This window comes from Hemibagrus wyckioides, linkage group LG20 (genome assembly GCF_019097595.1).
Source record: "Hemibagrus wyckioides isolate EC202008001 linkage group LG20, SWU_Hwy_1.0, whole genome shotgun sequence".
In the NCBI taxonomy this organism is placed as follows: domain Eukaryota; kingdom Metazoa; phylum Chordata; class Actinopteri; order Siluriformes; family Bagridae; genus Hemibagrus; species Hemibagrus wyckioides.
Window position 1 is genome coordinate 19116434 of NC_080729.1, and position 17340 is coordinate 19133773.

The window sequence follows — 17340 nt, forward strand, 5'->3', positions numbered from 1 at the left end:
TTATTTTTTAACACTGTTCCTGAATAATTCCTGTCTCCCAGCTGATGATGTAATGGTTCAGCTTTTAAACCCGTGGATTAGGAATTAATTAGAAATCCGTCTGGATGTGTGATACAAGCAATGATGATGTAAGCGTGTGTGTGTGTGTGTGTGTGTGTGTGTGTGTGAATCTCACCCCTTGGGTCCTGAAGATGCTCCTTTGCAGGAGCAACAGAGTAGGGCGCCGCTCAGAATGGAGAGACAGGCTCCGCCCCATCCCATGTACAGCCCCACCCCCAGCTCAAACCTGTACAAACACACACACACATATACAAACACTTGGTCAGAGAGAAAGAAAATAGATCAAGGAAACCAGAGAGAAAGAAAGAAAGAAAGAAAGAAAGAAAGAACTGGTAATGAAGAATGGATATACAGGCAACAAAAGAAGGAAGGAATATCAGACAGATAATGAGGAATGAGAGAAGAAAAGGATTTTGAGAAAAGGAGAGAGAGAGAGAGAGAGAGAGTGTGTGTGTCCTCACTTTATGCCTCCACTGAAAGGGTCTTGAAAGTCTTGAACAATGCGAGCAGCGTACCATGAGATGGCCGTCAGTGAACAGAGACCTGACCGGAAGATAAGGAGGAAATGTTTAATTCTATGTTCCAAATAAATGTAGGTGATAATTAATAAAAATAAAACATGTATAAATAATCCTAATCACGAATGGATTGTGTACTGAAGCTACAAGGCTAATTTAGCACAGAGGCTAATGTCGCTAACTCTCTCTCTCTCTCTCTCTCTCTCTGCAGCCGCCGGTGTCACTGTGTGTCCAGACTTTTGTATATTTGTACATCATTCAGTTCACATTGCACGAACCGGACACCTTAAAGTAAGAAAAAATTGCTTCTAAAATTGATCACATTAAAGTGGCTATACATGTCAGATAACTCATAATTTCTGTCACAGAAATCTCACCTGCCAGGATAAAGAGGATGCCCCCGGTGGCGGCCATCTTAGATTTGGCCTTATCACTGGAGCTCCTGATTGTAATGCACTTCAGACCCAGGATGGCCACGATCATAGAGAAGAGGCCTAGGAGGAGCGAGACGATCATCAGAGCTCGACACGCCTGGATATAACCTGGACAGAAGAGAAGAAGACACAGATACCGGTTTAATGAAGTATAATAAACACATCCAAGAATGTGTTCAGTTATCATGAGGAAAATCCTTTCAATTAAATTAGGATAAAATCACCATCGGAGATCGCCAGACCCTTGAGAACATTAATTTTATCATAAAATCGTCTCACTTTTAATAAGCTTTATAAAGCTCTGTGGTACTCTCGAATCCGACTGGTCAGAAGGCCGCAAAACTGACGTTCATATTAATCTTTGTTCCAGAGAAAAAAGCAACAGAAAAAACTTGCTATAAAATATAAGAGACTTGTTTTGCCGACATTTCACGTAACGTTAATAGTAAAAATAAATAGCTGAAAAAGGACGATGTATGATTAAAAAAAAAAAGATATTTAAAAAAATAATATAAAATAATCAAATAATTAAAAAATAATTAACTTTAGAGATACAGATGGACTTTATTATGTTATAATTTTATCTGATGATTTTTTAAAAATTCAATACTATTGTTGATTTGTCACGCACACGGTACGACACCAAGTGAAATGCTGTTTTGATAAAAATAGAATAAAATATGCTAATAATAATAGAATAAAAATAGTTACAAAATAATACAAAGAAAATCTAATATACAGAAAATCTAAAAAGAAAAAAGAAAAAAAAAAAAAAAAAAAATATATATATATATATATATATATATATATATGTTTATAACTATAGTGAATTATTATTATTATTATTATTATTATTATTATTATTATTATTATCAGCAGCACAACACAGCATCTTTTATTCTTTACTTTCTGATTTCTCTTTCTTTTTTTTTGCTGAATAAACAGACAAACATTTCCAAAAATATTTCCAAAAATTTGGATTATTATTATTTCTCTAAAAAAATATAATTAAATAAAATTAAATAAATAGATAAATAAACAAATAAGCATGATAATGGCTATTTTTTAAAAAAGATAAAATGGCGGGCTTCGTCCTTCTCGCCAGATCCTTATCATGTGACTTTGACACCAAAATGGCGGCCTGAAACCGAGTCGATCTTTTAAAGCGTGAACCTTGAACATCTCATGTTCAATTAAATGAAGTTTAGTTTCAGTTACGCCGAAAAGACAAATTGTCCTCTATAATCTTTTCCAAAAACAAACAAACAAAATCTAATTTAAAATTATTAATTGTTAAATTCCACTAATGCATCCGAAGTGAAAATCTCGCTCACCCGGTAAAGCCAGCAGGGACTCGAAGTCTCGGCACTCGGCGATCCCGGAGCTTGCTTCAGCACAGGCGTGCCACAGGTTCTCGTACTGACGGCTTGAGATGATGACACTACCGGAGAAAGACGAGACCTTCCAATAGTCGTTGGCTAAAGCGGCGCCGGTTACTAACCAGGACGCGACGCCGAGCAAGAACCCGGTGATTTCCAGCGCCGTGGACATTTTTCACCCTTCACTAAAAAAATCAAATCGCAGAACAGCCTTCTGAAGCTCCTGGACCTTCTCTGTCTCCTACCTGTGCTGCTGATCACTGAGACTGGAATTATTCCGCCGGACTTTAGCCTTTACAGAAGGTCATAAAGTTGAGCACCACACCCTGAGAGCCCACTCTGCTCTCGATGACGATGTGGTTCCTTGGGTGTGGAACCTGGGGACGGACACTTCCCCATCTAATAATGACACAGATAACCATGTTTGGCTTTTGAGAGGATGATTGATGGCAGGAGGGTTTGTGTACCAGTGAGTCAGGATCAAACTTCCTGAATGAAGACTAAATTCTGGAGACCTTACAGGTCTCCAGAATTCAATTCTAACTTATTCAGGCTTTATTTTGTGGACCTTAAAGGATGTTGTGTACCTCATTTAGGTTACGTTGTAGGATCTCAAGGACCAGTGATGTACCTTTGAGAGAACATTTTGAGGAACACTGTGGAACAAAGTCAAAATAGTCCTGGAGCATCAGCATCTCCTTCAGGGATTAGAGTACAACTAAATATAAAAAGTTTGCATTAGCTATTGGTGTGATTTTATGGCTGTGAGAAATGAGAAATAATCCAAACACCAAGCAATACTTCATTCCTTCTAGGCATACAAGACCAAATAGTCTCTGTGTTGTAATTATACAGAGGATTATTAATGTCTCTGATTCCTTTCCAAAGTGTGTATTTCCAGTTCAGTGTTTGAAAGAAACCATTCATTCATTCATTCATTCATTCATCAGATTTAAACCTGATTCTGTGTCTTTCAGACTAGTTGCAATTTGCTCAACATAGGCTCCAGGACAGATCTGTATATCTGTAAATCTTGTGTATCTTGAAACTATCGAAGCAATCGAAATCCTCGATTCATCTCAGTGAGTAATGTCCTGTTGGTAGGACAGTTTCAGTGTGGTCAATTAAAATGAGCTCAGTGTTTTGGTTTCGTATTGAAGCTGCACCACATGAACGTTAGACACCATTATGAGGTTTTCTAACATTATTGCTTTATGGCTTTATGGCCTGGTTAATGGTTGATCATCAGGTCCATCAAGTCCAGACTGTGAGCTGAAGGCTTCTTGTGTTGTGTTTGTGCTCTCTGTCTCTGTCTCTGTCTCTGTCTCTCTCTCTCTCTCTCTCTCTCTTGCTATCTGCTGGAGGATAGTTGACATGCCAGGCATGGACACCATGCCTGCTTCACTAGAACTGATGGCACAGAGGCCACACCTCCTTCACAAGGACTAATGATAATGAGGCCATGCCTCCTTCACTGAGACTGACACACATATAATCCACACCTCCTTCACTGAGACTGACACACATATAGGCCACACCTCCTTCACTGAGACTGACACACATATAAGCCACACCTCCTTCACTGAGACTGACTCACAAATAGGCCACGCCTCCTTCACTGAGATTGACACACATATAAGCCACACCTCCTTCACTGAGATTGACACATATATAGGCCACACCTCCGTTACTAAGACTGATGTACACATAGGCCACACCTCCTTTACTAAGAATGATGAACATATAGGCCACACCTCCTTCCCTGAGATTGACACATATAGGCCACACCTCCTTCACTGACACTGACACACATATAAGCCACACCTCCTTCACTGTCATTGACACACATATAGGCCACACCTCCTTCTAAGAGACTGACACACATACAGGCCACACCTTCTTCACTGAGTTTGAGACACAACTATAAGCCACACCTCCTTCCCTGAGATTGACACAGATATAAGCCACAACTCCTTCACTGAGACTGACACACATATAAGCCACACCTGCTTCCCTGAGATTGACACACATAAGACACACCTCCTTCACTGACACTGACACACATATAAGCCACACCTCCTTCACTGAGACTGACACACATATAGGCCACACCTCCTTCACTGAGACTGACACACATATAATCCACACCTCCTTCACTGAGACTGACACACATATAGGCCACACCTCCTTCACTGTGATTGACATGCATAAAGGCCACACCTCCTTCACTAAGACTGACACACATATAAGCCACACCTCCTTCGCCTTGACTGAGGCACATATAGGCCACACCTTCCTTCACCTTGACTGAGGCACATATAGGCCACACCTCCTTTACTGACACACATCCGGGTCGTTGACTGGATGATCGGGGGTTCAAGCCCCAGCACCGCCAAGTTGCCACTGTTGGGCCCTTGAGCAAGGCCTTTAACCCTCTCTGCTCCAGGGGCGCTGCATCATGGCTGACCCTGCGCTCTGACCCCAACCTCCAAGGATGGGATATGTGAAGAAAGAATTTCACTGTGCTGTAATGTATATGTGACAAATAAAGACTATTTCTATTTCTACATATAGGGCACACCTCCTTCACTGAGACTGACACACATAGGCCACACCTTCTACACTGTGACGGACACACATAGGCCACACCTCTTTCACTGAGACTGACACAAATATAGGCCACACCTCCTTCACTGAGACTGACAAACATATAGGCCACACCTCCATTATTGAGACTGATACACATATTTGGCTAGGTCACGCCTAATTCACTAAGATTAACACACACACACAGGCCACATCTCCTTCACTAAGCAAATAGACACTTAGGCCACGCCTCCTTCACTAGGACTGATTTTACAGATGCCCCTGAGATGCCCTTCATGTTTTCTTTTAGAGCTTTTAGATTTCTTCCACAATCTCTTAAATCTGTAACGTTCCCCACCTCCAGCACTGTCAGCTCTGTCATGTTTTCACTCGGTGCCTCTCCGATTGCTTCAGGCACAAAAAACAAGTTCATTTTGTTTCTCATGATCTCACACCATTCTTCTGACTCATTAAATCAAAGCTTAAACGGTGGGCGGGGCTTAGAAACAGGTCTTGCTTGTCCATTAGTAGCCTAATGTCTACACCTTCAAATCCGACCAGCACATACTTCAAGCTCGTTCTTCAGCTCACACACACACACAGAGACACCACACACACACATTCTGCTGGATGTTCTGGATTTTTGCTGGGGTTTGGAGGGGATGTTGCGGACGAGGAGCTTGTTTGAGACGGTGACCTCTGCGTTCCTCATCGCCACACTCAGCCGTAAGTTCACGCTTCGTTATAAGCCCTAATGCTGGAGGTAAACTGAGGAACTTTGGTACTTATGATAAATTAGTGAAGCATAGGAAAGAACATCAGTGTGTTATTAGTTTAACCCTTATATTATCCTTGGGGTCAGAAAAAACATGTCTGTACTTAGAAATACACTGACCAGGCATAACATTATGACCACCTGCCTAATATTGTGTCGGTCCCCCTTTTGCTGCCAAAACAGCCCTGACCCGTCCTGCACTGTGTATTCTGAACCCTTTCTATCAGAACCAGCATTAACTTCTTCAGCAGTCTGAGCAACAGTAACTCGTCTGTTGGATTGGATCACACGGGTCAGCCTTCACTCCCCATGTGCATCAGTGAGCCTTGACCGCCCATGACCCTGTCACCGGTTCACCACTGTTCCTTCCTTGGACCACTTTTGATAGATACTGACCACTGCAGACCAGGAACACCCCACAAGAGCTGCAGTTTTGGAGATGCTCTGATCCAGTGGTCTAGCCATCACAATCTGGCCCTTCATCATACTCGCTCCAAACTATGCTTGTCCATTTTTCCTGCTTCTAACATCAACTTTGAGGACAAAATGTTCACTTGCTGCCTAATATATCCCACCCACTAACAGGTGCCATGATGAGGAGATACTCAGTCTTATTTGAGCATAACAGGAAGGTAAAGCTGCAAAGTTCAGACATCGAACCTCTTGGCTGATCGGCTAGTCGGAGAATTTCCTGCAAAACTATTCCATGTGTTGAGAAAGATGTGGGAAAAAATGCATGAATCGAATCCTTAATGCTTTGTAAGTGAGAATGCTACTCCTATTTTATCAATATTCTAAGATAAAATGCTAAAAACTTTGCAAGCAAAACAACAATCACTTGTTTAATCAATAAAACAGCCACAAATCCCTGAAATATCCAAAAAGAAAAGCTTTTCATTCATTCTTCTGCCACTTTTTTCATAGATTCTTTTCTTAGATTTTTTAGACACTCCTGATGAAAAGCGGCTCAGAACTGAGACGAAACTCATTTCTAACATTTTCCAGACTTCATAGTTTTTCTGAAAAGTAAAAGAAAACAAACGTTTTTTGAGTTTTAATCTCTGACTCTGACTCTAACTGACTGTTCGGAAATGTTCGGAAGAAACAGAGAGTCATTATTACAGCTAAAATGAATCCAAAGCTGATTAAGAGTCATAAAGTCGTCTATTCAGGCTATTATATAACATACAGCAGGTAACTTCATTTATGGACATCTGTGGTTTGATTTCTTGGCATGTGTTGTTGGGTTGCATGGGTTGTTACCAACATCTGGTGAAAAGTTCATGTCAAAAGCACCTTCGGAAATATATTTACTGGAAAAATGTGTTCAGTATGTATTTTACCCGCTGTATATCACATTCACTTACCAGTTTTATTACTTCTATTAAACCTCGGAAACTTATTACACTGAATGTTTTGTCCTTAGCTATCAAAAAGCCTGGATTGTATTTAGCTTCAATGATACTTTGGTTATAAACCCATCAGCCAGATGAATTAAATATAGATATAACCTTTGACCTGCTTGACCTTTTAACTGACATTGAAACTGATTCTTTGCCACTGACCTCCCCACAGTCCCATATGATTAATAGCAGTGATTCATACAGAAACTCTGAACAATACATAGAAGCTGTGAGCAATGACATACGGAGGGTGAGGCAAACACACAGAGGCAAACTCGTGCTACCTCTGAGGCAAAGCATCCAAACCCTGCATCAATCACATGGTCTCTGTAAGTGCCTGGAGAAATGGTTCTGCACTAGAACCTGGGATGGTTACTGAGGAGCAAGATGCTGGACCTTCATAAACATTTCATTCTTTAAATTGATAATGTAATTGTGGGCCATAATGTGGTATTGAGCAAAACTCAAATACACTGACCAGGCATAACATTATGACCACTTGCCTAATATTTTGTTGGTCCCTTTTCTGCTGCCGAAACAGCCCTGACCCATCATGCACTGTGTATTCTGACACCTTTCTATCAGCCTTCACTCCCCACGTCCCTCAGTGAGCCTTGGCCGACGATGACCTTGTCACTGGTTCATCACTGTTCCTTCCTTGGACCACTTTTGATAGACAGACCACTGCAGACTGGGAACACCCCACAAGAGCTGCAGTTTTGAAGATGCTCTGATCCAGTGGTCTATCCGCCATCACAATTTGGCCCTTTGTTAAACTCAAAGCTCAAATCCTTACGCTTGTCCATTTTTCCTGCTTCTAACATCAACTTTGAGGACAAAATGTTGACTTGCTGCTTAATATATCCCACCCACTAACAGGTGCCATAATGAGGAGATCATCAGTCTTATTCACTTCACTTGGCACCTGGTCATAATGTTATGCCTGATTAGTGTATTGTGAAAAATATTTTAGCTATAAATATTTTTAGAAAACTTAAATACACTTTGAACATTATTTGATCATCCACCTGCTGAAAAAACCCTGAAATAAATGGCATTTTTTCCCCCAAACCTTTTTTTTGTGCTCGTATTCAGCATTGAGTGTCTTATATGAAAGTAGACACTCAGGACTTTTTGTATATTTGTATTTAATTTGTAATGATTTATAAGTATTTCTGTATTTTTTGGGCCGAATAGGGGCGGTATATTCATAAAAAAGGTCCCAAAAATCACACAAATGTTTGTATCTTCAAAGTAAATGTTGATATGAAACCCAATTTCTGCTCTCAGAGATGCTCCAAGTGCTTGTTCATCTAAAAAGCAGGCTTTATCTTCAACCAGGAAAATTCTGTGTCCAACAGAGGGAAGAACACACGTCTAAAACACACTGAAAGCCAACAGACTCGTTTTAGATCAGACTCACAGCCTGAACATCCTTTGTTTCTTTATACTCAATAAAAGCGTCCCATAAGTCCGTTTCCGTCACCATTGTGCTTGTAAAAACTGTTACGCACAATATATATTAAGATCCGAACCTGTGTCCTCTGCAGATGCTGCTCCGCTGCCCACATCACTGAACGTCTCGATACAGTCGGAGAACATGAGGCACATCCTGAAGTGGAGCTCTCTGCAGGACGCCTGCTGCTCCGTCAACTACACTGTACGCTATCAGGGGTGAGGAAATGCATCTATCTATCTATCTATCTATCTATCTATCTATCTATCTATCTATCTATCTATCTATCTATCTATCTATCTATCTATCTATCTATCTATCTATCTATCTATCTATCGTAAGGGCCTTGCTCAAGAGCCCAATGGTGGCAGCTTTGGCGGTGCCCAATCTTCCTGTAAATGACCCAGAGACTGAACCACTTGAGCTATCACTATCAAGATTAGAGATAGTTAACGTCTCGTAAGCTAGCTTAGGGTTAAAAGATATTGAGTAAGATTTACATGGGGAAAATAATTACAACTTCTCTGAGACTTCAAGGTTTAAGGTTCATCTTATAGAGTCATTTATTATTATTATTATTATTATTATTATTATTATTATTATTATTATTATGTCCAATACCAGGATTTTCAACTTTATTATAAATATTTATTGTTTATTTCCACATTACATTTTATACCACAGTGAGGTTTCTGGATTCTGACTGGTTAATATAGAAGATTACTAATATCGATGATCATTAACTCGTTCTAATACGATAACGTTTCTATAGTAACCAGCGATGTGGTGAGGTTTTCTGTAAGGAGACGTTAATTTATTTATTTATAACATTTAGGGAAGGACTCTCCAGTGTCAGTCTCAGTGCTTTGTAAAGCTGCTTTAACACAAGTGACAACAGGGTTCGATTTGTTTTGCAGACATGAAATAAAACCAAAAACGGATAGAAAGTATGATTTGTCTTTGATTAATAAATAATTATTTATTACTACTTAGTAAAATATTTTGTAACTCTATCAAATATCTGTATTGATGTTAAATATATTGGAATAAATAAATAAATAAAAAAATAATATTAATTAAATCATTTAATATTAATATTAAATAGATTATTTTATTGTATTTCAAATATGTTTATTTAATAAATAAACAATAAATACGTTTATTTGATTTGATTTTAAATACCTTTTAATTAAATAAATAATACATGAATTACTCTAACTTACCAACTCTTAATTTTCAATGACTTTGCTTTTATTTAAAAAAAAAATGAGCCAATTTATTACATTTTACAGCCAGTAAATCCATGGGATTTATGGATAAATCTCTTTGTTTATTTAAACAAGTTAAGTTCTGTTAAGTTTAACAGAATTTTATAGAAACCTTCCTTTAGCTCTAGAGATCGATCTATGCATACTGTATAATGTGATAACCTTCTATAAAATCTGTTCGCAGTGATGAACGTGTAAAACATCTTCCACGATGGCAAGAAAAACACGCCAATTACATGAAACAGAAACAGGTCTGGCTGCTAATCTGCACGGGTGGAGGGTTATTATCTCTAATGTTTATAACTACTGTAATTGAAAAACTCATCTTTCCACATCCCTCCACCCTGAAGATCAGACATTCACTCATTAGATCTCGGATAGAACAATAAGAAAAAATAAAAATAGGGCATGGTCATCAGGAGCAATTCTGAGTTGCTAGTTTCAAGGAAAACATCATTACGGATCGTATTGGGGGTAAAGTGAAATTGTTCGGTTTTTCAGATAGGGAAACTGAGTGAATATTTTGTGGAGGAAGGCTTTCTGAAAGAAAGGAAATAAAGAGAAAATGACTTTGCATTTTCATTCCTTCTCTCGGGGATGTGTGGCAAATAGTTGTCAGTTTTATGACATTCCTCTTGACGTAGGCATCAGAGTGACAAAGTAAAGCATAAATTAAATATGAATAATTAAAATAAATAAATAAATAATTAAATTTAAAGTAAAGCATAAAATAAATATAAATATTTAAAATAAATAAATAAGTAAATAATTACATTTAAAGTAAAGCATAAAGTAGATATAAATAATTAAAGTAACAAAATAAATAATACATTTAAAATAAAGCATAAATTAAATATAAATAATTAAATAATAAATAAATAACACATTTAAAGTAAAGCATAAATTAAATATAAAAAAATAAAACAAAATAAATAAATAATACATTTAAAGTAAGGCATAAATTAAATATCAATAATTTAAATAAATAAATAATGAATTTAAAGTGAAGCATAAATTAAATATAAATAAATAAAAAACAAATTAAATATAAATAAATAAATAAATAAATAAATTTAAAGTAAAGCATAAATTAAGTATAAATAATTAAAATAAATAAATTATTAATTTAAAGTACACCATAAGTTGAATATAAATAAATAGAATAAAATAAAATAAATAAATATTTAAATCAAAAGTAAAGCATATGAATTAAGCTGTTATTAATTTATTAATTATAGTAAAAAAAAGATTAATCCTAGATTACGGAGTAGATTTCACAAACTTTTTTTTAGTCTTTTCACTCATTCACACATCCACTATCTATCAAATGTCCTACAAATGATACAAATATAAATTTAATAATTAAAAATGAATAAATAAATAAAAGATCTATGGAACATAATTATGATTAAGCCAAGCTATACAAAACAACAACAAAAAAAGCAATCAGATGTGTAATTTTTTTTAATCATTAAACCCATACAGCTTGCAGAACTGATATTCTCTAACAGAAAGTTTTAGCAGCAATTTAAGAATATCCTTTAATTGTTTAATTTGTGTTTACTTTCAGTTTTAGTTTTTGTGAATAAAGGCGCCATTCTTGCTAAACCCAGTCGAGCAATTTGTCAGGAATTTGCCTGGGGGGACAAGACGCCCATTCACAAAGCAAGTCACCTATGTTTAAGAAAAATGTCATTTCGTTTGCAACCTGAACACAAAGTCGAAAAGCATCGCAAGCATCTGTTTAGAAGAATACGCCGTGTTCTCTAGCGGCGTGTCAAGAAAAACAAAAATATTTACTTGTTGAATGTGATTGATGTGAATGGGTGTCTTGTCCCCCCAGGCAAATTCCTGACAAATTGTTCGATTGTTAAAAGTGCTATACAAATAAAATTGAATTGAATTGAATTGATGAGGGTGTGTCTCTCATCAAGCGCGCTTCTTAATTACTTCTACTGTTTTTCCAAGAAAGTTCACACAGATGAACACGAACACGCCTTTATTAAGAAGTCGTTCCTGATCTGATCAATGCCCTTATGTTTTTGTTTTGTCATGCAGTGAGTTTGAATACATGCAGAATGCCAGGTGGCAGGACGAACCCTTGTGCGTCGACATCGTCAGGACCGAGTGTGACCTGACCGTCGCCCTGAGCTCCGACTCCGATTACAACATCAGCGTGCTCACTCGGTGTGACGACGCCACGTTATGGACCCAGCTCCCTAAATCCTTCAACCGCAGAGACAGTGAGACACCCTAACCCTTAGATAAGAAGCTTAGACTGAATTCTGATTGGTCAAAAAGTGTTACAGTAACAGTAGCAGCAGCTCATTGCTACGGTAACACCTCATTCACGTCCAGGAGATTCCTATAAGGAGAAAGTTTGTTCAGAAAGGGTCAGTGCTTTGTTTTGATGCACCGTGGGAGGAGTTTTAAATGTAACTGTAAATAGATAAAAAGTTTAAGGTGACGTAAAAGGACGTAGCACAGTGATCCACTTCTGGCTAAAAGTTAAAGGAACTCATCACCTGTCTCCTCTATTAACACTTTTGATATATATATAACAGCATGCTTATATTATAAGACATCATATAAATCTTACTGGCTTTCAAAAGAACAAATAAAACCCTCGCTTTCTTTCTCCTCCCAGCTGTGCTGCTGGCTCCGAAAATGGACGTGCGCCAGAGAGACGGCCAAATCGAAGTTTTGTTCGGCGAGCGCCAGAATCACATCAACATCAACCTTAAAATTTGGAAGGAAGGAGACGAGCAGAACGTAAGAAAGCATCTTCACCTGGCCTCATCTTACTGTCTGAATAATACTAATAAAAATGACTGATTTTTGGTTGTTCTAACACGCTGCTGCTCATGCGTCTGAATTCCAGGCTTCGATTAGGGAGATAACAGGCCAAAGGTTCCATTACGATGTCTGGCAGGAAGGAGGAGGAGGAGGAGTATACTGTGTGAAAGCGGAGGCCGTACTGGACCTCAGCAACAAGCAAAACAGCACGGATAAACGCTGTGTCCAGGTCCAGGGTGAGATTTATTTTATTCTTCATGGATAAACAGCAGTCTTAGTGCTTCTGTTAAAGAAAAATGACCTTCAGTAATGTTCTGACCTGCCAAAATCAAGAGGTCAGGAGAAATGCAGTATCATGGTTAATAAAGCGAGAGAAAAATGCATGAGTGGAGTGATGGTTGCAACTAAAATATTTGATTTTTTAAAAACTTCGAGCCAAATCTGCGGGAATTCTCGACCCGAATATGCAGAAATGCAGAAATGCAGAAAGAAAGAAAGAAAGAAAGAAAGAAAGAAAGAAAGAAAGAAAGAAAGAAAGAAAGAAAGAAGTTCTCTTGAAATACTGAAGACTGTTACAAGGTGCTGTCACTGGAGACAAAAAACTAAAAAGAAAGAAAGAAAGAAAGAAAGAAAGAAAGAAAGAAAGAAAGAAAGATAAAGAATGCTCTATTGTTTGTTGAGAGTATGTAGTCTCCAATATGCACTACAAGTCGTTAGGAATGAGGCGTTACTATAGCAACCATCACGATCACATATTAGAAGCAATGCATGTTATTTATGCTACAAGGCTGTCCAGAAGAAAGAAACGTGTAATAATAATAATAATAATAATAATAATAATAATAATAATAATAATAATAATAATAATAATAATAATAATAATTCCCTCAGAACCGGAACCTCCGTGGCTCATCCCGGTCGCTGCGGGCGTCGTGGTCACCTTGAGCCTCGTGCTGGCTTTGATTCTGGGCTTAATGACCCCACGCTGTAGCTTCTGGCTCCGGAAGTTTGTGCTTAAGAAAGAGCCACTTCCTGGAGCGCTGGTGAGTACAGCTGTGTTTATTGCTGGAGATTTGAAAAATTGCAACAAATTTATGAACATCTGCTGCTGTGAAAAGGCTGCTGAGGTTATTTTCTGTGAATATTTTTACATTGGATTTTGTAATTTGTGGGTGTGACAGCTTACACCTGAAACATGATTGATGCATGTGCTGTAACAATGTGTGTGTGTGTGTGTTTGTGTGTGTGTATGTGTGTGTGTGTGTTCATACACCATACTCACCTGTAGCTGTTGCACGTCAAAACACAAAACAATGCTGTTTGTCAGGTTTCCATGCCAATCTGTAAAATCTTTTCAGCAGCATTAACGAGTTAACCACACAAACAAGCTGTTTGTTTCTCTTACAAACTTTTCCGACATGTTAAACACCTGAAAAAGCTGTTAGTTCACCCATTTTCTATACCCGCTTTATTCCTAATTAGGGTCACGGGGATCTGCTGGAGCCTATCCCAGCAGACACTGGGTGAAAGGCAGGGGTACACCCTGGACAGGTCACCAGTCCATCACAGGGCCACACATATAGACAGACAATTTAGAATTAACAATCAACCTAATGTACATGTTTTTGGACTGTGGGAGGAAACCGGAGTACCCGGAGTAAACCCATGCAGAACATGCAAACTCCATACAGAAAGGCCCCTGCCTGTTCGAACCCAGGACCTTCTTGCTGTGAGGCAACAGTGCTAACCACTAAGCCACAGTGCTGCCCAAGCTGTTGTTCTTAAAGAATTTCTGACATGTTAAACACACGCTGTTGTCGTCATTGTTGTCATGAATCATGCACTTAAAATAAAAAGAGCTCTGAATGAGTAATTGAACATAATAATAGTATAACAGTATATAAGTATGTGATACTGAGACACAGTATTGTATCATTAGCGCTCAGGAAGGAGGAATATATAAACTTATTACCTTTATTGTGATCCCACCCTGTGCTAACAATCCTCCTCCAGGAGATTGTTTAGCAGAAATAAACTTAATTTTATGTAAAACATGACGTTGTGCAATCTTGTTATGATGAGTTACCTTCCTCAAGGACATATATTCATACCTCAACAATTTCTTATTTCTTTCTCCGTAGCTTGACTGGACAAAACCACCGATATACATCTTCATAGAACCGCAGGAGTCGACACACACTGTTTCACTGCTAGGTCCATCACAAGAGCCGGACAGAACGTTAGAAGTGAAGGAGACGTGTGATGAAGAGATGTGTCCATGAGGGTGACGTCTGATCGACAGATCAATATTGATGAAGTATGATTTCAATAGCAGTGGTCATGATGCTGATATGAAGGATGTTTACTGATTGAAAGAAAAACAACTTTCTTATACGTTTATTTATTGCTCTGCGTCATCTGGAGACGTCACTGAGGAACTGAATTTTGAAGGCTCCTGAGTGGTGTAAGAGAGAAACATTTGCATGGAGATTGTGAGAGTGAATTGTGATGATGCAGCAGCCAATCAGAGCCCGGGAGCCAAGGAAGCAAATATTACCCATGCTCTCTGGGGGGGAGGAGTATCCTCTCTATGTCTCCTGTCAATCACAGTGACACTAGCCAATCGTAATGAGCTCTTGTATGAAGAAAAGGTGCATTCCTTGGATTGTGCTATACTGCCGTTGACACCAAACGCGTCTGACTGATGGCACACGTGTCTGATTGACGCCAAACAACATGCCTTATCGACACCAAACACGTCCAATCTTTTGATGGCAACAAACACGTCTGATTGACACTAAACATGTCTGATTGATGCCAAGCACATTTGATTTAGATTAAACATGTCTAACTGATGCCAAACATGTCTGATTGATGTCAAGCAAAATGTCTGATTGACACCAAACACATCTGATTGACACCAAACATTCATTCTGTCATTCGTGTCTGATTGATGCCAGGAGAATGTCTGATTGACAATAAACACAACTGATTAATGCCAAACACATTTGATTGACACCAAACATGTCTAATTCATGCCAAGCAAACACATCTGATTGATTAACACTAAACATGTCTGATTGATGCCAAACACATCTCATTGACCAGACCTGGTATTTAGGGAGTCGATGACTTTAGCACAAAAGTAATGTTAATTTATATGTGTTAAGTTCTGCATATCAGTCAGTATAATTTGGCACTTAGGCTGATTTTCTACTAAAAATATTTTATTTTAAAATATTTAAAATAAAATATTAATAAAATATTTATTAATAAATATTTAATAAAATAAAATAAAATAAAATATTTCTTACGATTCATTAATTCATAACATCATATTGAATTTTTTTTAATCACATCGTCATCCAAACACAATGTTTTTGAGTGAAATGTTGCTGAAACGTTACTCAGACACCGGTGCTGGATTTAATATCCCTCTTTAGTTCACATTAAAAAATCCACTCCGGAGACAGAATGGAGCGTAAGTAAAAGATGTGTGTGTTATTGTGAAGCGATTTTCGTGCTGCTGCTCTCTGTGTAGTGCTGGAAGACTACTGACGCCATTTCAGTACTGACTTCTCAATGCATAAGTACCTCAACTTTCATTTTCTGCTAAACCATTCTTGGAAAAAAGAAAAAAGGGTGGGCCAAGCAGTGTGATTGTGTATGAAGTATATACAGAAATATTTATCTATAAAGTAGAAGAAGAAGGTTTATGTCTAATTTTATGATGGATAAATTTATTGTTTTGTGTCATTCCCAACATCTGACAGAAAATAAAGACATCTTCATGAACCTGAGCTTCATTACTGCAAGTCTTCTGGCCTTGTTATCATTTTATTTGAAACTTCTTGAATTGCTTCGTCTAAAGTGTCTTTCTGCTTTATGTATTAAATACACAACACAAATTGTATTGTTTATTTGACACAAAAGTACAAAACTACAACCAAAGTCAACAAGCTTCAACAAATAATTGCTAAAGCTAAAAATAAAAAAAGGGAAAAGCTGTGAGAAATCAGTGAACATTTCAGTTTTAATATGAACATCAAGCCAACGATTTAATACAACTATCGCATTTTCACAACCGTCTGGAATATGCTCACATACATTTAGAGTAATATTAACTAGGTAACTTGTCGTCCAAAGACACAACAGTCTCACAAAAATGAATGAAAAGCAAAAAAAGCATCTCTTCTCCTTTCCCCTAATTTGGCTTTTCAGACATTCCAGTGTAAAAAAGGCTAGCTATAAATGTTTCCAAAACCAAACAGAGTTACACTATATTGCCAAAAGTATTGGGACACCCAATTGAATTCAGGGGTTGGGCTCGGCCCCTTAGTTCCAGTGAAAGGAACTCTTAATGCTTCAGCTTCATACCAAGACATTTTGGACAATTTCATGCTCTTTGTGTGAACAGTTTGGGGATGACCCCTTCCTGTTCCAACATGACTGCACACCAGTGACCAAAGCAAGGTCCATAAAGACATGGATGAGTGAGTTTGGTGTGGAGGAAGTTGACTGTCCTGCACAGAGTCCTGACCTCAACCCCATAGAACACCTTTGGGATGAATTAGAGTGGAGTCTAGGAGCCAGACCTTCTCTTCATCACAACATCAGTGCCTGACCTCACAAATGCTCTTCTAGAGGAATGGTCAAAAATTCCCA

At 38.0% G+C, this 17340-nt stretch overlaps 2 protein-coding genes across 2 annotated transcripts in view; one reads left to right on the forward strand and one right to left on the reverse strand.

The window, feature by feature from the left end:
- Positions 1 to 2667, reverse strand: part of cldn15la (claudin 15-like a) — a 4058-nt gene extending 1391 nt beyond the window's left edge. The window contains exons 1-4 of the mRNA XM_058417971.1: positions 2347 to 2667; positions 956 to 1120; positions 522 to 603; positions 176 to 286 (exon numbers count right to left, since the gene is read on the reverse strand). Coding sequence (XP_058273954.1) covers positions 176 to 286; positions 522 to 603; positions 956 to 1120; positions 2347 to 2563 — 575 coding nt within the window. The 5' untranslated portion in view covers positions 2564 to 2667. The remainder of the gene's footprint in view (positions 1 to 175; positions 287 to 521; positions 604 to 955; positions 1121 to 2346) is intronic.
- A 2864-nt stretch (positions 2668 to 5531) lies between these two features.
- Positions 5532 to 15904, forward strand: crfb16 (cytokine receptor family member B16). Its single transcript, XM_058418995.1, has 7 exons — positions 5532 to 5703; positions 8706 to 8829; positions 11938 to 12122; positions 12527 to 12651; positions 12761 to 12911; positions 13567 to 13718; positions 14817 to 15904. Exons 1-7 carry the CDS (start codon positions 5640 to 5642, stop codon positions 14955 to 14957), a joined length of 942 nt encoding a protein of 313 aa, XP_058274978.1. The 5' UTR covers positions 5532 to 5639; the 3' UTR covers positions 14958 to 15904.
- Positions 15905 to 17340: the final 1436 nt, after the last annotated feature.

What these genes read in the sequence shown, in the direction of transcription:
- crfb16 (XM_058418995.1), top strand. Translation starts at nt 5,640, where the DNA reads ATGTTGCGGACGAGGAGCTTGTTTGAGACGGTGACCTCTGCGTTCCTC. An exon ending in TACACTGTACGCTATCAGGG is followed by an intron (nt 8,830 to 11,937) that starts GTGAGGAAATGC and finishes TTTGTCATGCAG; the next exon opens with TGAGTTTGAATACATGCAGA. An exon ending in ATCCTTCAACCGCAGAGACA is followed by an intron (nt 12,123 to 12,526) that starts GTGAGACACCCT and finishes TTCTCCTCCCAG; the next exon opens with CTGTGCTGCTGGCTCCGAAA.